Below are 25,866 nucleotides of genomic sequence, written 5' to 3'. Positions count from 1 at the left end.
TCCACGCCAGCCGTGGCTGCCAAGTTCTTCCCCGACTTCAGGGGCCCCCCTCTCGCCTGGAACACTTTTCCCATCGAATATTCTGGGGCTCGTTCCTTCACTCTCTCCAGTCCCTGTTCAAACGTCACCGTCAAGGACAGCTTTCCCCGAAGAAGTTTCCTTCCTGAGCCCTAACACTTCCCAGCCTCCCCCCTTTATTCGTCCCCACGACGGCGGCGGTCATACTGCATTCGCATGTTTGTTCATCTTCTGTCCTCCATCCCGGGACGCATGCGCCAAGGACAGGTGTTGGGGTCTGTCTCATTCAGGCGATGACTCCAGCGCCCAGCGCGGTGCCCAATCACACAGCGGGCACTCTGCCAGCGTCGGCAGGCGCGGGAGGGGAATCCCTCGGGGCGAGCACATTCGCAGGGACCTGCCGCTCCTGGCTGCGGGGCAGAGGTCACCTTCCCACTTGAAGCAAAGCACCCGGGAGCCAGTGCGGAGAGAGGCTGGGCCGAAGTCATCCAGCTGCTGGTGGGGTCCGGGGCTCCTGGCTCCCAGAAGATGCTGTGGCGACTCAGCACTGTGGGAGGACCCGGGACTTTCTGAAGGAAGGGGTTCTTTGGGGGCAGGCAGAGAAGGACAAGAATTCTGTCGGGGGCGCCCGGCCGACTCAGCCCGTGGAGCGTGTGGATCTCGGGTTGTGAGTTCAGGCGCCGCGTTGGGCATAGAGATTACTCAAGAAGTTGTTCTGGGGGCACCTGGGGGCTCAGTCAGTAAGCCTCTGCCTTCAACTCGGGTCGTGACCTCGGGGTTCTGGGATCGAGCCCCGCATCGGGTTCCCTGCTCAGCGGGGAGCCTGCTTCTCCCTCTCCCTCTGCTTCTCTCCCACGCCTTGTGCTCTCTCTCAAATAAATAAATAAAATCTTAAAAAACAGAGAGAGACACTCTATCTGGTGGACATGAGAGGAAGGCCCACTGCAGGTGGAAACTGAAACTCGAGGAAACGCTGGGTCCGGGAGGTCTGGAGTCCAGCCTTCCGGAACCCGCCGGGACTCCACGGGGACTTCACGTTGGCACTGTGGGCACTGGGGAGCCCGCGGGTTTGAGCCCGGGAGAGGAGAGCCCACGTTCCTGTGGGCTCCCTGGCTGAGGTCTTTCCGCCTTCATATCTTTGTCTTCCCCTCATCTGCCTGTTGCCCTCAGCTGCCCGGGCCCCTCTGTGGCCACAAGTAACCCGCTCGGGCCTCTCTGCCTTTTCCGTGCCCCCCGCCCTCACCAGCTCGCAGGCCGGCACTGGGAGGGGCTGAGCCGGACCCTGCCTCCCTGCAGCCCCAGCGCCACCAGGCCCTTATCCTGCCGCCCAGGAGCACGGCTGGAGAGGGATCGGAGGGGAAGGTGTTCCCTGGCCCCGGCCCCTGCGGTGACCCTGCGGGGGCGGGGGGGGGGGGCTGTCCTCCCCTCCCCCTCTGGGGCCAGGCTGCAGGCCCTCACAATCCTTGAGCTGGTTCTCCGTGCTTAGTACCAGTCAGTGCCAGCTGGCAGCTCTGGCCGGAGACCGAGGCGGCCCGAACATGGGGGAGGGGAGGAAGTGGGCAGGGGCCAAGGGGAATGGGAGCCAGGATCCGTAGCCGGTGGCCAACATGGGGGTCCCACGCACGAGGGAAAGGTTCAACTGATGAGTCTGAGGGCTTCAGGAGCAAGAGAGGGGACGTCAGGCCCCCAGGCCCCCAGTCTGGCCCTCCTGCCCTCCCCCCTGCAAATCTAATCTTCTCACCACCCACCTCCACTGCCGCCCCCTGACGCTGTCCCTAGCTAATTTGTCTTGGTCCCTTTAAGAGCTGCCTGGGAACTGGGGCACCGGAGGGGGCTGGCAGGGCCCCCACCCCCTCCCCCTGCCATGCCCGCCTCTGCTCCGCCCCTGCCCCATACAGACTCTGCTGGAAGTCTTGGACGCCGGGGTTAGGGTCTCCACTGCTGGGCTGGGGGTAAGGCTGAAAGTGGTGGGGCAGGGGGACCGTGGTCCCCGGGGGAGGGCATGGGAAGGTGGGATGCCAGTTTCCTAGGACTCTGGGCACCAAGTATCTGTGCCAACTTCAGTGAATAACATAGGGGGTCCTTCCAGGGGGTCCTCCGGCCTCAGGCTGGGGGTAGGGCAGCTCCGGGGGTCTTGAGGGGCAGAGCCTGGGGGAGAAGCAGCCCTGTGTCTCCTCACCCTCCCCTCCCCCATCTCACTTTCCTGGGACCCTCCTGGGATAAACTCCATCAGCCACTTGTCCCTCCTGCAACTAAAGATGTGGGACCCTGGCACCCCCATCTTCCCACAGGTGGGGAAACTGAGGCTAGGCAAGCCAGAGGAAATGGAATGGTGCATACATTAGCAGGAGAGATGGGGATTAGGCTGCAGAGAGCTTCTCCCTCCTTCTCGGCCTGGAAGAGAGGACACAGGGCACTGGGTGTCCAGCACAGTTCCAACCACAGCCCGAGACTACATCCCCACCGCGTCACCGGGACAGCCTGGCTCCTTCCTGGAGTTCTGATTCAAGGCCAGGAGAGGCTCCCCGAAGCCCACCTGCGTAGGGGTGAAGTAAGGCAGGGGAAGCTGGCAGCCTCCCTCCACTGTGCTTCCTTGGAGTAGTTCAGAAATGTGGTCCTTACGCTTCTGTTCCAGGAATGGCACCCAGTTCCCCTAGAGGGGAAGGAGGTGGGGGGAAGACCCAGGGACACTCGCAGGCGGGAAGTCCTGACCTCTTCCTTCCTCTTGCGCCACGAGCTCAGCTGCCTCCGACCCTGCCACCTTGATTTCCAGTCACGCCTCCCCCCCGCTCCCATGCGCCCCCATCCAGGGGCAGAAGAGCCTGGACAAGCGGGCACTCTCTGAGGCCCCAAGGCCAAGGGGCCGCCAGCAGGGGGAAAGGGACCGTGGGGGTCAGTGATGGAGCTTGGCTCCGAGTCCATTGCTGCTTTCAGCACAAGCCCTGCCCAAGCGGCCCCTCCCCAGACGGAAATGCTCACTGGCCACCCGAGCCCAGACCCGAGTGGGAATCAGACTCGGTCTCTGAAAGCCCGGTCTGGGGCTGGCAGCAGCACACTCACTTCCTTCTTCTTAGAAACACTATGAAGTCTAGAAATGGGCCAAACTGCTCCCAGGTAGGCTGGAAAGCCATTATCTTACCTCTGTGAATCAGAGAGAGCAAGCAGGCTGCCCAGGGTCGCACAGCCAGTCTGAGGCAGCCCAGCCTGGGACCCAGGGCTCCGGCTCCCTGGCCCCCTGGTCCCTGCTTTACAGTCCTCCCCTAGGCCCGGAGAGGCCAGCCTGGAAGGAGCGTTGTCAACTGCTCCTGTTACCAGTGAGGAAGCTGAGGTCCGGGGGGGACGGGAGAGCAGGGAGGGGTCCGGGGTGCTCAGTTCCGGGGCCAGGAGAGGACACAGGCCCAGGTTCAAAGCTCCCAGCCGGAACCCTGCTCCTCCCTTCAGAGGGGTGAGACTCCAGCGCAGGCTTGTCTCTGTTTTATCTGCGTCTGGTCTAGACCTTAGAAAGCCCCTTCTGCAGGAGTCTGCTATCCGCCCTCTTATAGCAGCGCCCTTCTCCCCCTGACAGGTCTCAGGGGGCTAGCCAAAGAAGGCCGTGGCACCCGCCTGAGCGTGGTGGTGGACCCCTTCCCGGGGGACTCGGGGTACTAAGAACAGAAGAGGGCTTCTGAGACCCAGCCTCTCAGTTAATCTGCCCGGACATCTGTGGGTTCACTTGCCTCCTCCTTGGCAATCTCAGTCTGCATGGGGTCAGGCCGGCTGGCAGCTGGCTGGGACCCCTCCTACATAGACGCAGTTCCCAGGGAAGAGCGAAACCCAGAGAAACGGACCCCAGGAAAGAATTTAGCACCATATGACCCCTGAACCCAGCTGGGGGACATCTGTGAGGTGATGCCTGCTGGATGGGGGAGAAAGAGCTGAGCAAGGCCCCCCAGGGGCTAGTGTTCCCTCCTGCCTACCCCCCACAGCTGGATCCCCGCCTCCCCCACACATGTGGATCCGTGAGCCGCAGAAGGTGGGGCGCAGGGGGACACGAGTAGGAGGAGGAGGAATATGGGGAGATTCTAGTCCCTCCCACTTAGAGATGCGGTCGCCATGGTGACTGAGGACCAGTGAGGCGGGATGGGGTTGAGGATGGGGGGCGGGGGCGTGGCAGGGACCGAGGCACTGGGAGACAGGAACTGCCCAGCGTTGGGGGGAGGGAAGCACGCTGCATCCCGGAGCTCCAGGTAAGGAAGCGGGAGAACTGAAGGGAGGGGGCGGGCCATTGTCTGATGCTGCCTCTGCCCTGAGGAGGGGGCAGACGGAGGGGTCGGGCCATTGTGTGTGCTACTCTGCTCAGCCTTCCAGCACAGTCAGATTGGAGGAGGAAGCCTAGGAGGCCCCGGCGAAAGGCTTAGGGAGGTCGGGCTGGGCGGGTGGCAGGAAGGCTGAGAGACAGTGTGGGCGGGAAGAGGCGGGGAGGCTGGGCGAGTGGAAGCCGGGAGCATCCCTAGTGCCTGACACACAGTAGGCTGCTCCGCATAAGTTGACTTGACTTGGCTGTGATCATAAAAAGAGAGCAACAGGGGCAGGGCAGGTGGGGTGCAGGAAGGGGAGCCAGGAGGCTGGTGTTCCCCACGACTGGGCTCTTCTGGGGCTGCCCCTGAGGCTGGAAGGGAGAGGGGCTAGGGGGCGTGGGATCTGCTGGGTCATTGGCAAAGTCTTTCTCCCCACTCCTGGAGCCCCTCTCAGTGAGGTATCCATGTGCCCCGGGGCACTGAGGAGACAAAGTGCCCCAGAGTTCTCTGGTGAGCACAGGATGGGGAGGGGAGGAGGGCGAACATGGGGTAGGAGTGCAAAGCGTGAGCACAGGGTAGGGGTGCGGGGGGGTGAGCATAGGGTAGGAGCAGGTGAGCACAGGGTAGGGGTGCAGGGGGGTGAGCACAGGGTAGGGGTGCGGGGGGTGAGCACAGGGTAGGCGTATACAGGGGTGAGTATGGGGTAGAGGTGCAGGGGGTGAACAGAAGGTAGGGGTACGAGGGATGACCATGGGGTAAGGATGCCGGGGAGGTGAACATGGGGTAGGGGTCCAGGGAAGGTGAGTACAGGATAGGGGTCCAAGGGGATGAACACAGGGTAGGGGTGTAGGGGGAGGGAGCATGGAGTAGGGGTGCAGAGGTGAGCACAAGGTAGGGGTGCAGGGGGTGAGCACAGGGTGGGGTGCAGAATGACACCTCCATCTCCCCTCCCACCTCTAACCCCCACAGCTAGATCTCCACCCTGGGCCAGAAAGCTTGGCAGAAAGGGTCTGCTGTTTGATGTGACCGAGCGGCCGTGGGGGAGGAGCCCCCAGAGGAGGTGGACCCTGGGGTGGGGGACATGGCTGAACTCGGCATTGCTGCTACTGGGGGGTGCCCAGGCTGGGGAGAGAGGAGCCGGAGGACCGCCACATTGGGGCTATGCAACATCACGGCCCCTCAGACCTTGTCCCCGAACCCCTGACCCCTTCTTGCCACCCCCCACCTGCACAACCCTCCCAAGACCTCCCCTGCTGGGCCCTGGTTTCTTCATTGGGACAGGCAGGAGGGAGGTGGGGCCCTGCCAGCAGGGGGCTGGAGGCTGTGGGCAGGACTTGCTACGTTGTCTGCCCGCCTGGTGCAGAGGGAGATGTGAGGGGGTCCCCATCAGAAACCATCAGCCGCCTTCAGGAGGCCGCTGGAGAGCCACAGACCCGGCGCACGGGGGCCCTTCAGAATGCGGGCTCCTGCGGCTGCCCAGGTCACGTGCCCCTGACCCCAGCCGGCGGCGGGCTCCCCAGCTACAGCGGGCGGCGGTGTGGACTGCGGAGTCTGACTCCAGGGCCTCCCATGCAGGAGAGGCAGGGGCGGGGCGGGGTGCAGTGCCCTTCCTCCGGTCTGGGTCTTTCTGCGACCTTGATGGCCCTCCTGGGTGTGGGGCTCCTGCCTGCCAAGGTTTCCGTTCCCTCTTGCACTGGGAGTCCCCTGAGAGACGTGCTCTCAGCCAGGAGAGCCCGAGCCAGCAGCACACACCCTCCCAGCTGTCGTCCCCGCCCAAGTGGCTCCGAGCTGAGGGAGGACAGCGGGAGTAAGTGCTCCCCAGCCACCGGGTGGCCTAGGATTTCAGATCTGACTCTAACTTGGCTTCTCCCTGGGGAGCCTCCCTGAGCCTCACTCGCCTCACCTGGGAAATGGGACTACCATGGTAGCCAGCTGCAGAAGTTCTTGGCAGACCAGAGCTCCGTCTCAAACTATTCGTGTTGGCTGGAGGCGCTGGGGAAGATGCCCCGGGCCAGAAGGAAAATCCCTGGGTCCCTGGGGAAGGAGGAGCTAAACCCAGCTGTTGAATCAAACACTTCCAGAGGCAGGAGCAGGGCGTTGGGCTGAGAGCGTGGGCTGGAGCTCCTTCCCCCGCCTCCCCCACCTACCTCCCCCCACCAGAACTCCTCCCTGTGACCCAGATAAGCCAAATCTGCTGGAGCAGAGAGGCCCAGGGCCAGGGCAGGTCCCAATCTGGGCTGGGAGGTGGGGAGGCGCAGAAGGTGGGGTCCAGGTGGGACTTTTCCAGGGTTCTGGGAATCTGAAAGACTTTCTCTAGCGGCTTGCCGCCCCTTCCCCGGCTTCTCCCAAGGACCTGGCCACCAACCCCTGTGACGGTTGTCTGGAGGGGTCTTGCTGAGACCAGCCCCGAGGAGAACGGAAGAGAAATGAGAGCGGAGGGGATGAGGAAAGAGTGCTGGGGTGCCCAAGAGGAAATTCTAGGGAGTGACCTGGGCTGCGTCGTGGCCAGAGGGCTGGCAGGACAGGAAGGACTCCCCGCCCGAGGAATGGGCATCTGAGAAGGAGTTGGGTCGCGGTTGGAGTCAGGTCAGCCCAGGGATGGCCATGCTCTTAACCCAGCAGCCAGCCAGCCTCCGGCTGAGCAGGCCGGAAACTCCCCACTTCATAGGCTGTGAGCCCTCAGTGCGAGATGTGTCATTAACTCTGCGTTATGAGGCTCCCCCGGGGGCCTCCAGGGGCAGGTGAGCTATGGGGGGGGGGGTTGGGGTGCCCCAGCAGTGTGTCCCAGAGGTGTGACCGCAGACGGGACATGCTCTGGGCCACCCAGCCTGTGCTGCCCCGAAGGGGACGGAGACCGGGCTGCAGAGGGACTGGGTCGGCACAGCTGCGGGTAAGAGCCGGAGGCTCAGCTGGAAATGGGGGTCTGGGGGTCAGCCAGCTGCAGGCCCGTCCAGGCCCCCAGCCAGGAGGAGACCTCATCTTGTGGGCAAGCCGAAAGAGGAACAGCGAAGCCCGGGTCATGGCTCCCAGCTGCGAGGGCTCGAGCAAGAGTAGTCATTCCTGGTCTGGTCAGACGGGATGTGGCATGACAGAGGGTAGAGGGGTGGCTGACGTGACCCAGAAACCTTCTGGCCTTTTCAGCTTTCTGGACGGACAGGGAGAGAGGAGGGGAGACAGAGGCGAGTCTCCTTTCTTTGACTGCCACACCCCCCCACTTCCGCCCAAGCCCAAGCCAGGGATCTGTCAGGACTCGAGAGGTGGAAATTCTGGTTTTCCAGAACTCCCAGGGCTGGCTCTGGCACTATGGACACCCGGAGGGCCGCGCTCCCGGCCCAGCCGGGCTAAGGCCTCTGTCCCCTGCCTCCGGGGCCTGGGGACCCCCTCCACCCCAGAGTCCGGCCACCGGGGTTTCTGCGCTGTGGCTAGCTCAAGGGTATGCAGGAAGGGGCAGGTGGCTGGGGGTAGACCATCCTGGGGACACAGATGCAGCGACCCGGGGAGACAGACTCCAGGGAGAGGGTCAGCTGCGGACGCTCGGGCAGCGCCGGGAGGCTGCTGGGCTCCTCATCGCCGCCCTGCAGGGAGGGGGCCAGGTAGGTCTGGGCAGCAAACAGCCGCAGGCCGGCGCCTGGCTGAGCCGAGGGGAGCGGTCGGAGCAGGCCTGCCCGGGTCGTCCGAGGCCAGCGGACAAGGCACAGCCCCAGGGTGCGCGCTGGTCTGAAAGTGCGGGGAGAGGCCGGCCGGCTCACCTCTGCGTTAAGTGGGGGAATCTGCTCTCCAGAACCTCCCCTTCCGGGGGCCAGGAAGGGCTTTGGGGTCTGGACTCTGGGGAAGGGAAGGAAAAGAGGAGACAGCAAGAGGGACTTCCTGAGAGTGAGGAGAGCAAAGACAGAGCGGGGCCAGGGCCCGGGGTGGCCGGAGGTCAGGGCGACGGCCTGACGGCGGGACTCGGACCCGGAGGGCAGTGCGAGGCAGCGGGCAGGCGCCTGCGGGTGATGGAAGTGAGACTCTGCGGGCACCCTGCAAAGGAAGCTGTCCCCTCCCCGGCACCCCCACCCCCACCCCCACTTCTGCTGCCTGGGGCTCTCCCATTGGTCCCCGGGGGGGGGATGTGGTGAGGAGGGCTCACGCTGAGAGTACCCGACGCCTGTTTCCCCAGAGCCATCTGGTGACAGCCTCCCGCTGAGCATGGCCCTCCCAGCCCCAGGCCGGGACCCCTGGAGCCTCCTGGGCCTTCTCCTCTCCCAGCTGCTCCTGGCGGTGCCGCTCCCGCTGACTGCAGGGGGCGGAGGGCAGGAGCCCATGCCCAGGATCACCTACCGCGCAGGTAAGGGTCTGAGGGCCAGAGGAGGACAGAGACCGAGGGAGAGGGGGACGCAAGGGCCGGGGCCGGGGGTTGGAGATTGTGGTCTCGCAGCGCCAGACACTGAGGAAGGAGTGAAGAAACCGTGTGGCGAAAGACTGAGGGACAGGAGGGACCGGGGCGCTTCTCAGAGGTGGTGGCTTCCTCAAGCTGGGCACTGCAGACCCTAACGGCTCTCACACACACCCCAAACCAAGGCCCGTGCTAGGAGGTTATCCGTGGACCCGGCGGCCCAGGACATGGCAGGCACATGACAACCACATGGACCGTGCCGGACCGTGTCGTGTCCGGTGCCATGGGCCCCAGGAATAAGAGAATCAGGGTGGCCTGCTGGGGTCCAAACCCTGGGACGCTACCGGCTGGTTTCTTTCTTTCCTTCTTCAGATTTTATTTATTTTACACACAGAGAGAGATCACAAGCAGGCAGAGAGGCAGACAGAGGGGGAGGGGGAAGCAGGCGCCCCGCTGAGCAGAGCGCCCACACCCCTGAGACCATGACCTGAGCTGAAGGCAGATGCTTAACCTACTGAGCCCCGCCAGGCACGCCTGTCGGCTGGTTTCTTGCTGAGGCTGTAGGGGCCCATGTTTCTCCTACTTCCAGGGAGAGGTCCGGGAAGGACATGGTCCTGCAGGAGGTGTGGGTGCTAGGGTTACCAAAGGAGGCAACACTCGTCCGTGCTCAGGGGGCTCGCAGGCTCGAGTGGGGAGGCATGTCAGCAACGAGCTGTGCGAAGGGGGTTCGGTTCTGTGAGCTCTGGGGGAGGCCTCCAGCACCTTGCTAGCCTCTCCTTTTGGTCCTGAGATTGTCAGAGCTTCCAGAAGTAAGTCTTAGCGAGATGGTCCTCCACCGAGGGCCAAGGTGCCAATGCGCCCGTGAGGGGATGGAGGAGCTTGTCCCTGTTGCTGGCGTGTCCTTCCTGGAACCAGCTCGCCTCCCCCACCCCGGAGACATCCAGCCATGCCAACAGGGGCCTCTGAAGACCGATGGTCCCCTCCGCTCAGCCTCTGGCTGTGATTCTAGTGGCTGAAGCTTCCTGCTAGAGGAGAGGAAGGGGGGTCGGCAAGTGTGACCCTACAGCCCACAGCTACCCCGACACACCGTCCCATGTGGCTCACAGTATCTTCTTGTCTGTCCCTCTGCCTTCTGCTCCCCCTGCTCCTCCCTGGGGAGGATCAGGGCATCCTTCCCCTGCCCCCAGCGCCCCCCAGGCCTGGAACAATGTCCATGTGCCTTGCTCGATTTCCCGTCCCTTTGTCTATCTCTTGGGTGCAGGCCACCTTCCCCCAGTCCCAGGTTGTCATTAGCCTGTCTCTGGCAGCCTCTTGTCTCTCCTATGGGCTCAACACAGACCTCCTATGCTACGGGCAGGGGGGGGAAGGGGAGCCGCTGATGGAGAGCGGGTCCAGCTTCCAAGGCCAGGGGAGCACACTCTGCCAACCCTTCTCCTCACCACCCCCCACCGTGACCTCAGGAATCATCTGCCTGCCCAGCCCTCCCTCATCACTCACCCCTTCTCATCACTTCCCAACAGGGGAGGGACACAGGGCACTCAGCCTCTTCCACCAGAAGGGCCTCCAGGATTTCGACACCCTGCTCCTGAGCGATGACGGAGGCACTCTCTATGTGGGGGCTCGAGAGGCCATTCTGGCCTTGGATATCCAGGACCCAGGGATGCCCAAGCTGAAGAACATGGTGAGGAGGCCGGGGATGAAGGGTGCGGGCCGGGTGCGTGGGGGGGCGGGCAGCTGCCGGGGGCCTGGACTGCCCACACACAACTCACTGCGCAAGCGCTGTCCACTCTAACCCGCGGCGATCAGTCATTCCCGACGCAGGTATCTGGTCTGCAGAGCAGATAAGAAACACCATGGTGGCCTCACTGCTTGCTGGTACCATGCATCCTGGAGGAATAACATTAATTGCTAAAATGGATGATACGGAAATCATTGACACTGAAGGAAGCGTGGACTGGAGTTAGATCAACAGTACGATGTCCACCTGCTGGCAGAAATCCCCGAAGCTTCCGTGTCAAATCATAGGGACACTGGGGACACTGTGAGGAGGACAGGGGGGAGGGAGGAGGGATGGGGCCGAGGGTCCCTCATCTCCCTCGCTGTGTCTCTCAGGGTGTGGTCTCTGGGCCACCTGTGCATACGGGATACTGGCTGAAAATGCAGATTCTCTGAGGTGTGAGCCAGGAACTGACATTTTAAACAAGTTCCCCAGGAAACGTGTGGTTTGTCGACTGCCGCTCTGCCTAGCCCGCTGGGTACTGGGTACTTTCCATATGACACTCGTTGTGCCCTCCGGAAGCCTGTGCAATGGCCTAGGACCCCTCACCCAGGGGGTGGCTGAGCCTGGATTCAAACTCGGGTCTCATTCCACAGGCTGGGTTCTCCCGTAGAGCCGCACCCTCCTGAACACCGGTATCCTTCGGGCAATAGCCAGGGTCAAGGGCTGGTGTTATTATAGCTCATCAGTGTGCACTGACCATTGTGCATGCTGGTGGCTTTAAAGCAGACCCGAGGAGAGGACAGCAGGTCAAAGCTCGAGCAGAAGACCTCACTGCCCTCTCCCTCCCGACCCCTACCGCTGCAGATCCCCTGGCCGGCCAGTGACCGGAAAAAGAGTGAATGCGCCTTTAAGAAGAAGAGCAATGAGGTGAGTGGAGGTAGGGGTGTAGGGACACTGGGTGGGGAACCCCCAGTCCCCAGACCATCACTGGATGGCACCTGGTTGGGCCGGCAGTGGAGGAGGCTTCTTTCCTAGGCGATCGCCTGAATCACGTTCTGTGAAGATGTCCAGGGACATCCCCCCCCAGCAATTCTGGGCCCTCTCCCCACCAGGAAGTGGGGGGGCAGCCCGTGGCCCAAGCGTGTGGGGCAAGTGGCCAGACACCCGGATTCTCTGTCTCCCCAGACACAGTGCTTCAACTTTATCCGCGTCTTGGTCTCTTTCAACGCCACCCACCTGTACACCTGCGGCACCTTTGCCTTCAGCCCTGCTTGTACCTTCATTGTGAGTTACGGGGCACCAGCGCCCAGACCCGAGCATCCCTACTCACACCTACACCCTGCCCCCGCCCCTCCCCACCCTCTCTAGCTCTGGAAAACCCTGCTCTTCTGGATGCGGGACCCTCGTGAGCTTCTTGGCCCCAGTTCCCCTCCACATCCCTCTCCCTTCCTCACGCCCCCCATTTCCCAGACATGAGACTCTGGCGTTCTGGCCCCCAGCCTCTCCCCCCCTTTAGGAACTCCGAGATTCCTACCTGTTGCCCATCTCCGAGGACAAGGTTGTGGAGGGGAAAGGCCAGAGCCCTTTTGACCCTGCCCATAAGCACACGGCTGTCTTGACAGGTGAGCATCAGGTTCCCGGCAGGGACTTTCCCGGGTCGTTCTGTGGAATATGGAAGCTGACAGTTTCCTGAAAGGCCGGGGACAGAGGGAGGGGAAGCCGGGAGCCTCAGAGCACTAGATTGGAGGGGCACTCAGCACCCCAACCACCAGCTCCCCAACCACAAAGGAGGTGGGGGGAGAGGTGGAGAGAGGTTCGTTCACACAGGTGGGGGCGCCTGGGAGGGATCTTGGCAGAGAAGAGGCCTGAGGCTCAGCCACTTGTCCATAGATTATAGCGACATCACTGTCTGCACCCTCCCATCCACAAACCACAACGGACTCCCCACCCTGGCTTCCTGGAGGAGGTGGCCTTTGGCTTTTGAGTGGGACCTCGGAAATTGGGGTAGACACACAGGGAAGATGTTCCAGGAGGAGAAGAGTGGGACCAAGGCGTGGAAGCAGAAAGCACCGCCACCTCTGGGGAGGAAAGAGGGATCCTTTCTGGCAGGGGGTTCAGCTGGGCATGCGAGGGAGCAGCCAGGGAAGGGCCGGACAAGGCCAGCCTGCCGAAGGACGAGGAGGGAGGCTCTTCCTGCCGCAGGAGTCCCTAACAAGGGTGCTCAGTGGGGTCTACCAGCTGGGCTGGGCTGTGGGCGCCCCAGGAAGCTGCACCCTCCATCGAGGATGCCTCCTGCCCTCTCCCCTAGATGGGATGCTCTATTCTGGCACCATGAACAACTTCCTGGGCAGCGAGCCCATCCTGATCCGCACGCTGGGACCCCAGCCCGTCCTCAAGACCGACAATTTTCTTCGTTGGTTGCAGCGTAAGGACCCGAGCCCCCAGCCCAGGTCTGGCCTTGCTCTGAGCGCAGAGACCAGGCCCGAAAGCCGCGGTTCCCGAACCCCGCGGTCCTCTGTGTTAGGGGGGGGGGTGCAATGCAGTTCCCGCCCCCAGCGCCACCTCCCGCCAGCCGTGGGGCGTCCCATCGGGCGGCACAACCGGCCCGGGGTGGGGGGGTGGGGGGCTCCCAATCCTAAGCCTCCCCGCCCCGCCCCGCAGCGGACGCCTCCTTCGTGGCCGCCATCCCTTCCACGCACTTCGTGTACTTCTTCTTCGAGGAGACGGCCAGCGAGTTCGAGTTCTTCGAGAAGCTCCACACGTCGCGGGTGGCCAGAGTCTGCAAGGTCTGCGGCCCGGGCGGGGGGCGGGGCCGGCCGTCGGGGGAGCCACTGGGGACGCGGCGGAGGCGGGGCCTAGCTCTCACGGCCCAATGGGAGCGGGACGGGGGCGGGGCGACGGGGGCGAGGCGGCCCTGACTCCGCCCCCGCGGCCCTAGAACGACGTGGGCGGGGACAAGCTGCTGCAGAAGAAGTGGACCACCTTCCTGAAGGCCCAGCTGCTGTGCTCCCAGCCGGGGCAGCTGCCCTTCAACGTCATCCGCCACGCTGTCCTGCTGCCCGCCGCCGCCTCCGCCGAGCCTCTCGTCTACGCGACCTTCAGCTCTCAGTGGTGAGCAGAGCGGTGGGGACGCAGGGGCGGCACGCGTGTCGTGGGGCCCAGAGCGGCCCCTGCATGCACTTCACCTAGGAAGGCATGGACCCGTCACCACGTCCCAGGAATCTGACTCATGACCTTCGTGGAGGTGGGAAAATTAGGCCCAGAGAGATTCTTTCTGGTTTATAACCTGCCCCCTTCCAAGAAGGATAGGAGGCTTATGGAAGGGGAACGTTGACACCAGATAAGGTCAAACCGATGAAATGGGAGTAAAAGGAGAACGAGAAGGCAGGGACAGGGTCAGCACATCACAGATGGCTGTCGCTGGTGCAGTGTTGGGATGCTGGTTACAAATTTAGCTCTGAGCTTCCCAATGTCCAGAGCAAAGAGGGAAACACCATCAGCGTCACTAAGATAAGAATAGTCATTGCTTGGAGGCTGGGAAAAGTTCATCGATTTGCTGTGATCTGGCCCCACAGTGTTTAGGTGTCTGATGACCGTATGTCAGGTACCAAAGGTATCTGCTGTCAGCAGGGCCTGGTATCAGTGGCATCCAGAACTGAGAATGTGGGGTGTGCCACAATCTGGCTAAAGGGAACAAGAGAAACCTGTCTTCACAGACCAGGGCTGAAGGAATAAAAATAGTCTCATAGTCAGGCTCTGGTTGGTTGTCCCAGGACCAGGAATCCAGGAGGCCCAAAGGATCAGGGCTTCATCATCAGGGGCAGGTTCCATGGCCCCTCCAATGGGTACAGCCCAGCCTGGGCAAGACAGGAAGGAGCTGCCCCAAGACCTGAGCCCCAGCTAATTATCCTTAAGGATAATCCTAAAATGAGCCAGAGTGAGGGGCTCTCCTGGCCCCTATCATGGGGGTGGTGGGGGAGGGGCAGTAAACAGCAGTAGGCCAGCTGGGCGCTCCACACTCCTGCCTTTCAGGGCTTTCTCACAGGGGTGGGCCAGGCCTGGAGCTGGTAGAGCAGAGGAGATGACTGTGTCTGCTCTGGCTGTCCCCAGGCAGATCGGTGGGACCAGGAGCTCTGCTGTCTGTGCCTTCGCTCTCAAGGACATCAAGCGTGTCTTTGAGGGGAAGTACAAGGAGTTGAACAAAGAGACATCACGCTGGACTACTTATGGGGTCCCCGAGATCAGTCCCCGGCCAGGCAGCGTGAGTACCACCCCCCACACCCAGCAGTCCTCCGCTCTACTGATACACACATGTCCTGCATATGGAAGTACCCATTGTGGCACGATCAGTGTCTGATAAATGTTACCCAGTCCTGTCTGCTCAGGTACACACCTGCTCCTGTGGCCCACATTCCACAGTTGTCCGTGCATCCTACACACAGAGAAGTCCCCCCGCCGCTAAGTGCACCCCAAGTACCCAGGTGTATCATGGAGGAATCAAGGGAACCCTGGCTGTGCCAAGAACTGCCTGGGCATCTGATTCTGCCTTTCTTATTTAACTTCTGTGTTTTGATCAGAGTTGAGTTCTGTAAATACCGACAGCATTTACAGAATCTTACAGATCTACGTGGTCTGTTACCAAAAACAGCCCTATGCAGCGTCCTACACTTTTCCCCCTGTAGAGGGACAACCTCTTTTAGCTGAGCTGATACCTTTTGTATTTATCTCCAAATCTCTAACATACTGTTATTGCTCCTTCTTGATGTTTGAGTTTCAGTAGGATGTATCGAATCCCCATTCTGGGTGGTGACGATATCCCTGTGCCCCTCACCCCTACCCAGGCACGTAGGCACTGGAGCTGGCCTGCAGCAGCCAGCAAGAATCGTTTGGGGGCATCTGTTTCCAAGCTCATGTGTGCTGACATGACGCCGGTGGCCTGAGACCCGCGGGAATTAGGGCAGCGTGACCCCGCACCCCCGAACTGTTTTACCAGCACACCAGTGCACCCAGCTGTCATCTCCCAACAGAGTTTTATAGTAATTTTGGTTAGATCAGTATTTAGATCAGGACTCATGCACAGCTGAGTCAGGAAGCAGACCCTGATTACGTTTCCTTTTTGCATAATTTCAAAATTTCCCGGGGGTGTGTAACTATCTCTCTTCTTTTTCTTTCTTTTTTCTTCTTTTACTTTCTTAATTTGCTTTTTCTTTTCTTTTCTTTTTCTTTTTGTCTTTTCGCTGCTTTGTTTTCTAAGCTCTTATCATTCATTCTACCCCAGACCCTTCCTCAGTGATCTGTATCTCTTCTGAAGACAGATGCTTTAGGCATTCTAACGGGTTTGCCTTCCTGGAGGTGGTTCCCATGAGCTGCAGCCCAGACCTGCCCCCCCCCCCCCACACACACACTGCCGCCATCCTAGAATTTCCCTTCTTGTCTTCTGGGCATTTCCTTTGTATTTCTCCGTGAAGTCCTCGTGGTTGACATCCCATGGCTTCCTCTTTTTTTTTTTTTTTTTTTTAATTTTTTTCTTTTGTTTTTAAGGATTTGATTGATTGATTTATTTGATGGAGTGAGTGAGAGAGAGAAAATACATGAACAGGGGCTCACACCTTGTTGAGCAGGGAGCCTGACTGGGGACTTGATCCCAGGACACTGGGATCCTGATCTGAGCTGAAGGCAGACGCTTACCCATTTGAGTCTCCCACGTGCCCCAAAATAGTTTATTTGAATCAAAATCTAAGTAAGATATGTAACCTTGGATTAGCTGGGGTTTTTTTCTTTCTTTCTTTTTTTTTAAGACTTTATTTATTTATTTGACAGAGAGAGATCCCAAGTAGGCAGAGAGGCAGGCAGAGAGAGAGGAAGGGAAGCAGGCTCCCGCTGAGCAGAGAGCCCGATGCGGGGCTTGATCCCAGGACCCTGAGATCATGACCTGAGCTGAAGGCAGAGGCTTCACCCACTGAGCCACCCAGGTGCCCCTCTTTTTTTTTTTTTTTAAGTTTACTTATTGAAGTAATCTGTACACCCGCGTGAGGCTAGAACTCACCCCGTGGGATGGAGAGCAGCATGCATTCCGATGGAGCCCGCTGGGTGCCCCTTGGATTTGTTGTTCTTTTAAGGCTCTTTTAATCTGTACGTTCCACCGTCTTCTTTTCTCTTGCCATTTGCTTGTCCTGTGGAATTTTTCTCAGTCTAGATCTTGGAGCTTCCGGGTCTCTGTGGCAGAGTTGCCGTTGCTCCTGCGTCTTGTTGGAGGCTGGGCCTAGAGACTCCGTCCAATTAGAGCTCCACGGGGGCATAAGACCGCTTCGGTAGTTCTTTGCTGGGAGAGGGTCTGTTTCCTCTAGGTCATTTAGCTTTTCGTTTTCTTTTTTTTTTTCCATCAGTTAGTTTTGGTTCCCTTTGTGTTCATGATTTAACTCACGGGTCTGATGGCCCCGGGTTCTCTGTTCTCGTGAGAAGGGCCCGTGAAGCTCTCCAGAAGCCTCTTCCATGGACATGACTGCCAGCGGGGGCTCCCTGATGCCCCACGGAAGGTGGCCTGGTCAGGCAGTATTCTCAGGGGTCCTCTGAGTCAGTATCAACAGGTCTTACCTCTGACCTGCAGCCAGTTTTCTGGGGCCCTCTTCCAGCCTTGTGCTTGGAGGGAGACGGCCTGGCTGCCGGCCCTGGGGGGCCGGGGGACCATGCCCCCACATGCACTGGTCTCCCCGCCTTCTCCCCCTGCTTTCTACGTGTGCCTGCTGCCCGTGTCCAGAGACTCTCTGCTTTCTGGTCTCCAGAGAAGGAGCCTCCAGTCCTGGGCCCGAGGCCTGCAGGGCCAGCCCCCCCACCCCCCATGTGTGGGACCTCAGCTTGCCCTCCTGACACGGCACCCCCCACCCTCACCCCCCACTTCCAAAGGTGGCTGCTGCCATTCGTGACCTTTAGAGAGTCTGCCTTGTAAGTCAGACCCTTTTGGCTACCCCGGGGCTGGCTTAAGAACATTCTTTCCTTTTTTTCCTGCTCAGTCTTTTACCATCTTTGATGGTTTGACTTCAGCTTTCACCCTGCGTCTGCCTTTGCTCTCGCCCTGCCCCGTCCCCCCATTTCCGGGGTAGGGGGAGGAAGTGAGAGTAGGTGCATGTGCTCCTTCTGGCATCAGAGTGAAACACAGATGTTCTTACCTCACATCACAGATGAGGAAATGGAAGCGTGTGGAGGGGAAGAGACATCTGCACAGCAGCAGCTGACGGAGTGGGGCACCGTGAGCCGGTGACACGCTGTGCTGTGTGCGGGGCCTGGAATTCAGCAGCCCCAGGGTCCTGAGATGAGGACTGCCTTGAGAGAGGGACCAGTGGGGGTGCGGGAAGGCGACAGTGAGCTTGCAGGGCAGAGAGCACTGACCTGAGGCTCCTCCTTCCCCTTTTAGTGCTCCGTGGGCCCCTCCTCCGACAAAGCCTTGACCTTCATGAAGGACCATTTCCTGATGGACGAGCAGGTGGTGGGGACACCCCTGCTGGTGAAGTCTGGTGTGGAGTACACGAGGCTTGCGGTGGAGACAGCCCAGGGTGCCGACGGGCACAGCCATCTGGTCCTGTACCTGGGCACCAGTGAGTAAAGTCTCCCGATGTCCCGCGGCCACCAGGTGGGGACTGTGACTCAGGCTGCGGACTCCGTGCACTCCCGCTCTCATTATGCAAATGCAGACACCTGCTATGTGTCTGGTGTCCCTCTGGGCTCTAGGATACGGTGGGGCCACCCGACAGCCCAGTGTCCACCCTGTCTGAGCTTTGAGTCTGGAGGGGGTAATGGACACAGAGCACAGAGGGCTTTGATGGCTGGACCAGGAGCTGTTTGTCTCCCGAAGCCCCATTAGAGCCGTGAAGAAGTGAGCCGGTGGCGGGTGGCTGGGAGTAGCCAGCGTGGGGGACAGTCCTTCAGGAAGTTGGCCGTGAAGAGAAGCGGGGAGAGGAGACTGGAGGAAGGAGGGGGCTCCTGCCAGCAGGCTTCTTTTTTTTTAAGATGGAAAGGTCCTCAGGCTGCAGGAGAGAGGCAACCGGTGAGGAAGTGAGCAGGCAGGTCAGGGGTGACTGGCAGGTGACGCAGAGCCAGGAGGAAGCTGGAGTCCAGGACGCAGGTGGGGGGCAGCCCCCATGCTGGGACAGGGTGGGGAAGTAGAAGAAGGTCAGGCTGGGGGCGGGTGTCCGGCAGGGAGCAGAGGTGGCTGTCGCAGGCAGGGTTTGGTGTTCCGTACAGGAGGAGGACATGGGGTCTGGGGCTGGGGACCAGGGGTGGAGAAGCGGGGAGGTGTGAGGAGAAAGGGCTACATTCACAAGTCAGTGTGAAGGAAGGAGAGAGAGTCAGCAGGGGGACGTGCGAGATTGCCAGGCCTGTGTGTTGAAGGCCTGGTGGGGGTAGATGACCTTGAGCTTCCGTGGAAGAAAGCTACCGGTGCGCTGATCGCAGCCACTGTCTCCGCTCAGCGCCTGTTGGGTTCCAGCAGAGAGCAGGACCGACGAAAGCTCGGTGCCTGTGGGACGCATAGAGACAGACAACGTGTGTAGCACATGAGCCACGGACCTCGTGTGTTTTGAGATTAGAAATTGATTTGGAGGGAGGGAGGACCCCCAGCCACAGCCGGGGGGGTGCGATTTCTAACGACGCGGTCAGCGTGACCTCACTGAGGCCCGTGGAGGAGGGACACTCAGGGGAGCTGAGGGTGGAGGCTGCTGGGCTTTCTGCAGAAGCATGTGGCTGTCTTTGGCCCCAAGTCCATGGGGGTGTGGGTTGGGTTCTTGCAAGGGAAAGACAGAGGGGCAAGGGGTTCCAAGCCATTGCTAACAGAGTTCCCGTCAGCCCCACGGCATGGGAGGGAGCAGCCTGATGGGCTGTGCTGGGTTCTCTTTGGAGGAGTCTGGAGTCAGAGGCCATGCACGAGGGCCCGTGGAGGAGGTGACAGTCTGCACCGTCTGTCTCTCCACAGCCACAGGGGCCTTCCACAAGGCTGTGGTGAGTGGGGACAGCGGTGCTCATCTGGTGGAGGAGATCCAGCTGTTCCTCGATCCGGAACCTGTCCGCAACCTGCTGCTGGCCCCTGAGCAGGTGGCAAGGGCCCTTCTGACGAGGCGGGGCTGGGGGGGGCTGGGTCCTTACTGGGGGTGCAGAGGTCACTGTCCCTCTCTTTTCCAGGGCGCAGTGTTTGCAGGCTTCTCAGGGGGCATCTGGAGGATTCCCCGAGCCAACTGCAGCATCTATGAGAGCTGCGTGGACTGTGTCCTGGCCCGGGACCCCCACTGTGCCTGGGACCCCGAGTCCAGAACCTGCCGCCTGGTGCCCAGCCCCATCCCGTGAGTGCCGGTCCCGGACGGCAGTGGAGGCTGGCCCACGGGGACCTTCTTTCCCAGCGTGTGGGGCACGGTCCCACCCGGGGTCTCCCTCCTGGGGCCGAGGCTCCTCCTGGGGTGGGCTGAAGCGAGGGGTCTTGGAGCTGCCCCCGCCGCCTGGGTTTGCCTGCGTCTTCTCTGTGCTGACCCCCACCGCCCTCTCGCCCTCCGTCGTCTTCCCGCGTCCGTCTGTTTCAAGGCCTGAGGTCTGCTCTCTGCCTTCGCAGGGGGTCCTGGAGACAGGACACGGAGCAAGGGAACCCAGGGTGGGCTTGCGCCACTGGCCCCATGGGCAGGAGCCGCCAGCCCCAGGGTCGCCCCCAAATCAGTGAGTGTGGAACGGGGGGAGGGTGGGGGGAAGCTCAGGTGGCTGTTCCCCCAGGACCCGCCAGCTTGCGAGCCCAACACCCGACCCGGCAGGGATTTCAGGCCTGGCTTCGGGCGGGCGGATGGGAATTCCAAGCGGGGATTCCGGACTGGGGCTGAAGTCGGTTGTGGTGTCAGAGTGGGAGTCAGATGAACCAAGGTTAGTCTGGGGTCCAGACTGGAGACAGACGAGGGCTCAGCTTTGAGTGTGGGGGCCGGACTGGAAGGTGGAGAGGGGGGGTCAGGGTCCAGATGTCGGTAGAGCTTTCCTGCCCTCCTGCTCCCCTGCGCTTAGCCGTATCCGCTTCCTTCATCTCCAGTTAAAGAAGTCCAGGCTGCGCCCAACTCCATCCTGGAGCTCCCCTGCCCCCACCTCTCGGCCTTGGCCTCGTACCGCTGGACTCACGGTGCGGCCGAGATCCCAGAAGCGTCTTCCGCGGTCTACAACGGCTCCCTGGTGCTGCTGCTGCAGGGCGGGGTAGGAGGCCTGTACCAGTGCTGGGCCACAGAGAACAGCTTCTCTCACCCCGTGGTCTCCTACTGGGTGCACAGCCAGGACCAGCCCCTGGCCCTGGACCCCGAGCTGGCAGGCATCCCCCGGGAGCGTGTGGATGCCCCACTGACCAGGGTTGGGGCTGGTGCCGCCCTGGCTGCCCAGCGGTCCTACTGGCCCCACTTCCTCACAGTCACTGTGCTCCTGGCCTTGGTGCTTTCAGGGGCCCTCCTCCTCCTCCTTGCCTCCCCGCTGGGGGCGCTCCGAGCCCGGGGCAAGGTGCAGGGCTGTGGGACCCTGCCTCCAGGGGAGAAGGCCCCCCTGAGTCGGGAGCCGCACCTCCAGCCTCCCAAGGGATGCAGGACCTCTGCCAGCGATGTGGACGCTGACAACCACCCCCCGGGCACAGAGGTGGCGTAGGCTCTGGGCAGGGCTGCAGCCATGTAGGGCAGGGTAGGGCGGGATGCCCAGCGGGGCTGCCTGGGGGACCTGGGGCAGTGTAGCCCCAGGACAGGCAGGAGCACAAAACACCGCCTTCCTGTTGTGCCGCCGGTGGTCCTCAGCGGGCCGGACACAGCGGCCTGACCCCCGTGGGCTCTCCCTCCGCCACGCACTGGGCTCTCCACCGGGTCGTCCCAGGCCCGGACCAGACGAGACCTGTAGCCCATCCTTCATCTCCGGCCATTCCAAGACCTTCCAGAAACATGCTGCTCCAGGAGCCCCTGCGACCTGGGACTGTTCAGGCCCCCATAGTAACAAACACGGAGGTACGAACGACACAGCAGGCCGCTGCCCGCTGCCCAGAGACCCCACGGGGGGCTGCTGCCGCCGCCACCATGGACACCAAGTCTCTGCTGTTCCGGGTCCCTGCCCGGAGCTGCCCCTCCCGCTCCCTTACCGGCCGCGCTGCTGGCTCCTGGGATGTCCTTCTGGAGGTCTGACCAGCTTCCTTCTGGTTTCAGCCGGGGCAGATTGTGGCCCCTGCCGTGGCTGGAAGGACGGGGTGGTCTGAGCCTCGTTCCCTCCTCCACTCTGGCTGACCTCCCGAGCCTTCTCCTCTCCCCTTTCCTTTATTTGGGGATCCAGACGACCGCTTGTCACAGACAGTTTATTTTTTATTAAAAAGACAAAGCTCACGACTTGCGCTGTTTTCTGGGAGCAGAAGGCGGCCGCGGAGGACGGCGGGATGGAGGGGGCGGCCGCGGAGGGCCTCAGCGGGCGCAGCGCGGTCCGTGGGGCCAGCGCTGTCCACGGGCAAACCGCCTCTTCTGCCGCGCCGGCCGCACCCAGAACCAACCCTGCAGCCCTTTCCTCATCCGCCGCCCACGCACGCCATTCCCTGTCTGGGCAGCTGCTGTCCCCGCTGTCCCCAATCCCGTTGCCCATGTCCGCGGTCAGTGTCCACTCTTGGCGGACTGAATATAGGGAGAGACCCTATGGCCACCCCCAGCCGGGGCATCCCCTTCCCCAGTCCCACAACAGCCCTGTGTGGGGCTCCCCCCGGGGGCTCCTCTCACCAAGACCCCGGCACTGCCCGCACTCTACGGCTCCTCCCCTCCCCTGCGCTGGGTGTTCCCTGCAGGGTCCCAACGAAGGAGGGCTCTCGCCCCGCCCCCCACGCCCACGGGCTCTCTTTCCTGTTCGCACCCAAACCCAGGCAGGGCGCCTTCTTGCCGCCCACCCACGGCTCCCCCGGGGACAACCTTGCCCTCTCGGGTGCCCTGTGCTCTGGCTTTCTGGCCACCTGTCTGCACCGATGACTCTGAAGCTACTCATAAGCCCCAAAGGGCCTTGACCTCTCTGCCACCTTCACACTTGGCCACTGCACTCCCACGACTCTTTCTCTGGGGCTTCTCCTTTTTCCTTAACGATTTTATTTGTAATGCGGCTCAAAGCAAACAACAGGCGGTCTACCCCCGTCACGGACCACCTCGGAGTGTTGCCTGTGCTCCCCTTGCTATGTGATGCCGCCAGAGCCTGCCTTCCTGCGGCCCCGGGTCTCTGCCCCTCAACGAGCATCTCCCCCTTGCTGGGCCCCTGCAGGCTCTGCAACCACCAGTCCCCTCTCTGTGAATTTGGCTACGGGAGGTGTGTCCTGTGAGGGGAGTCGCACAGTATTTGGCCTTCTGTGACGGGCTTCTTTCAGTCCCCGTGACGTCCTCAAGGCTCACGCATGTTGGAGGACCTCCTTCCTCGCCAGGGCGGAGCACTGTTCCCCTGGGCACCTGTCCTGCCGCTTCTCCCCTCCCCTCGCGCCGGAGGACCCTCCACTGAGCCGTTTCTCAGCTACGGCAGACACCGCTGCAGTGAGCACGGTGGGCAAGTCTCTCCTCCAGACCCTGATTTCTGTGCCTTCTTTTCTGGAGGAGGTCTTCTTCTCTAGGAATGTCTTCTGCCCCCGCCCCGTGCAATGGCTCCGTCTTCCTTGGTCACCGAGCACACTGTTAGCCCGAGCCCGGCTTCTGCTGTTCAAGCACCTGCCAGACGCGCCTTGGGGCTCCAGCCGCCCCCTCCCACCCTGGGGACCTGTCGACCAAGAGCAGTGGGGCTGCGGGGGCGGGGGGGGGGCGCGGGGCCACAACGGGGCTGCTGGGAACTTGCACTTGGCCTGCGTCCCTGTCCCCGCGGCAATCCCTCACCTCTCGGAAGGAAGGAAGGTATCGGCAGCCCCTCCTGATTCAAGCATTGTTCGCTGCCAGGCAGGCGTCTCCTCAGCGAGCTTTCTCCCGGCTCCAGCCAGCCCGAGGACAAGCCCGCCGGACGGCTTCCTCCAGGCCACCCAGAGGCGTCCGGAAGCGCATCCTTTGTCTGCGCTTCACTGCCTCCCCTCAACATTACTCTGGAAACGTCTCTCTCCTCATTCCCCTCTGAGGTACAATTTAGATGCCTCCACGCGATCTTCCCAGCTGGCCCCAGTCCCGGTGGTCATTCCTCCCCGGGATTTCCCTGGTGCTCACTGTCTGCCTCACTCGGGAGGTGCCTGAGCCAACCGGAGCCAAACCTAAGAATGTGAGCGACCCTGGGGGGGGGCGCGTGCATCTCAGGCCACCCCCACAGCCGGCAGCGTGAGGCCTGAGGCACTACACAGTGGCGACCGGAGGCTTCTGGAGATTCTCACCATTTGTGACAGCACAGCCTCCGTCCCGGCTCGCCCTGCGTGACCTCCGTGCAGCCTTTGACCTTGGTGACCTTTCCGTCCAGCAACACCTGTGCTGCTCCGTCGTCGGGCTGCGCACTCGCTCACCTGCCTGCCTGTCCCAGCGTCTGAGGTTCCCGCAGCATCACTCGCTTCTCTTCCGCTAAAAGCTCCCTTGCAGGGGCGCCGAGGGGCTCAGTCGTTGAGGGTCTGCCTTCGGCTCAGGTCATGATCGAGAGCCCCGTATCGGCTCCCTGCTTGGCAGGAAGCCTGCTTCTCCGTCTCTCACTCCCCCTGCTTATATTCCCTCTCTCGCTGTCTCTCTCTGTCAAATAAATAAAATATTAAAATAAAGATCCCTTGGACAGTGTGTCCAGACCTACTGCTCCCTCTCCCACCTCTTAACGAAGAACGCCCGTCCGTCCCCGCCAACCCGTCCGCTCAGCAAACATGCACTCTGCCCCGGCTGTGGTCCAGAATGTGACGTGGCCAGGCCTGCTTCCTGTCTGCATGGGGCTTACAACACCGCAGCAGGGACAGCGGGCCACGAGCTGGGGAAGAGGTATGGAGGGGGACAGTGCTTTACCTGCCTTCCAGCTACTGCTTCCCTCCACCTGGACACACCACAGACATCTCTAACGCAACATGTCCCAAATTCAATTTGTCATTCCCTCCAGACCCTCTCCTGTGTTCCCCTGTGCGGGCTAGTCACACCGCAGTGTGGAGGCCTGGGGCTCGTCCTACACTTCCTCTCTCCCAGCCCTCCCTGGGGACTGGGTCCCCACCCCATCTGCTCCCGGCCCTCGCTTGCCCCTGCATTCCCACCAGGTCCTGACCGCCTCGCCAAGGCCACCAGAGCCGACCCCTCACCGGCCCCTCCACCTCTCTGCCACTCCCATCCAGACTCCCTTCTCTGGAGGGTCATTCTCGGCCAGGGTCAAGAAGAACTTGCTAGAAACGATTCTGCCACAAATTTGAAATGGCTGGGGCACCTGGGGGCTCCGCTGGCTGAGTGTCTGACTCTTGACTTCAGCCAGGTCGTGATCTCAGGGTCATGAGATCGAGCCCTGCGGACGACATCACGCTCAGCGGGGAGCCTGCCTGAGGTTCTTTCTCTTCCTCAACCCTCTGCAACGCCTCCCCTTGCTTGAGCTCCGGCGAGCTCACTCTCTCCAATACATAAGTAAATAAATCTGAAGAAAAAAACTTGAAATGGCTTTTCACTCAATCCAGACTAAAGAACTCCAGCAGGACCTCTGGGGACAGCGTGCCTTCCCTCCAGCTGCTCTGTATACGCCTTCTACTACGTCCAGCGACTGAGCACCTGGGACCGTTCTCCAAGAACCTATACTGAGTGTCCAGTGTCAGTCCAGACCTTGGTGACACAGAGATCAGTAGCCTTCTGCCTGACAGAACTAACAGTGACGTTCCTTGAGGCATGCTGTTTCTTCCCCCTGGGACATCAGCCCCTCTGGATTGTTCTCAAACCTGCCCTGCAGAGTTAGTGCCCTGGGCACACCTTGCTCTAATCCCTTTCACACATGGCTGCTGCTTCACCGGGCTTCTGTGTACCTGGCATATAGTCTCAATGCTGAAATCCTTTCATTCATTCAAACATTTACTGAGCACTTACTACGTGACGGGTACTGTGAGGTGCTGAGGACACACCGATGAACAAAGTAGACACAATTCCTTTTTTTTTTTTAAAGATTTTATTTTTATTTTTAAACATTTTAAGATTTTATTTATTTATTTGACAGAGAGAGATCACAAGTAGGCAGAGAGGCCACAAGTAGGCAGAGAGGCAGGCAGAGAGAGAGGGGGAAGCAGGCTCCCCCTGAGCAGAGAGCCCGATGTGGGGCTCGATCCCAGGACTAGAACATAGCAGGAGCAAGGGGGAGAAGCAAAGAAACCGGTGAGGTAGCTGCTGGAGTCATCCAAGTGAGAGCGGTGGCAGGGGCCAGGCAGGCAGCCTGCGGCTGGGGGGGAGTGGGCAAGCTCTGGACAGGCTTTTGAAATGAAGCCCATAGGGGCGCCTGGGTGGGTTAACTCAGTGGGTTAAACTCAGGTCATGATCTCAGGGTCCTGGGATCAAGTCCCACATCGGGCTCTCTGC

At 61.2% G+C, this 25,866-nt stretch overlaps 1 protein-coding gene across 5 annotated transcripts; it reads left to right on the top strand.

Moving 5' to 3' along the window:
- The first annotated feature begins 1,950 nt into the window (after positions 1-1,950).
- Positions 1,951-21,750, top strand: SEMA4A (semaphorin 4A). 5 transcript variants are annotated; one of them, XM_013049008.2, is made up of 15 exons: positions 1,951-1,970; positions 8,455-8,622; positions 10,191-10,351; positions 11,255-11,317; positions 11,576-11,674; positions 11,907-12,012; positions 12,699-12,815; positions 13,052-13,176; positions 13,329-13,501; positions 14,501-14,651; positions 17,802-17,982; positions 19,356-19,474; positions 19,562-19,719; positions 19,983-20,083; positions 20,442-21,750. In XM_013049008.2, the coding sequence occupies exons 2-15, from the start codon at positions 8,484-8,486 to the stop codon at positions 21,032-21,034; spliced, it is 2,286 nt and encodes a 761-aa protein (XP_012904462.1). In that variant the 5' UTR covers positions 1,951-1,970; positions 8,455-8,483; the 3' UTR covers positions 21,035-21,750. The 5 variants fall into 5 exon arrangements, with proteins under 5 accessions (XP_012904462.1, XP_012904463.1, XP_012904461.1 ...); XM_013049009.2 differs by lacking the exon at positions 1,951-1,970 and adding an exon at positions 3,063-3,132; XM_013049007.2 differs by lacking the exon at positions 1,951-1,970 and adding an exon at positions 4,223-4,244.
- Positions 21,751-25,866: the final 4,116 nt, after the last annotated feature.

Source organism: Mustela putorius, unplaced genomic scaffold (assembly GCF_011764305.1).
Source record: "Mustela putorius furo isolate JIRA1106 unplaced genomic scaffold, ASM1176430v1.1 tig00000997_pilon_pilon_pilon, whole genome shotgun sequence".
NCBI lineage: Eukaryota > Metazoa > Chordata > Mammalia > Carnivora > Mustelidae > Mustela > Mustela putorius.
This window is presented reverse-complemented; position numbering and strand designations above follow the sequence as displayed.

Coding starts and splice junctions, on each gene's coding strand:
- SEMA4A (XM_013049008.2), top strand. CDS start 8,484: ATGGCCCTCCCAGCCCCAGGCCGGGACCCCTGGAGCCTCCTGGGCCTT. Junction 11,318..11,575: donor TTAAGAAGAAGAGCAATGAG/GTGAGTGGAGGT, acceptor CTGTCTCCCCAG/ACACAGTGCTTCAACTTTAT. Junction 17,983..19,355: donor GGTCCTGTACCTGGGCACCA/GTGAGTAAAGTC, acceptor GTCTCTCCACAG/CCACAGGGGCCTTCCACAAG.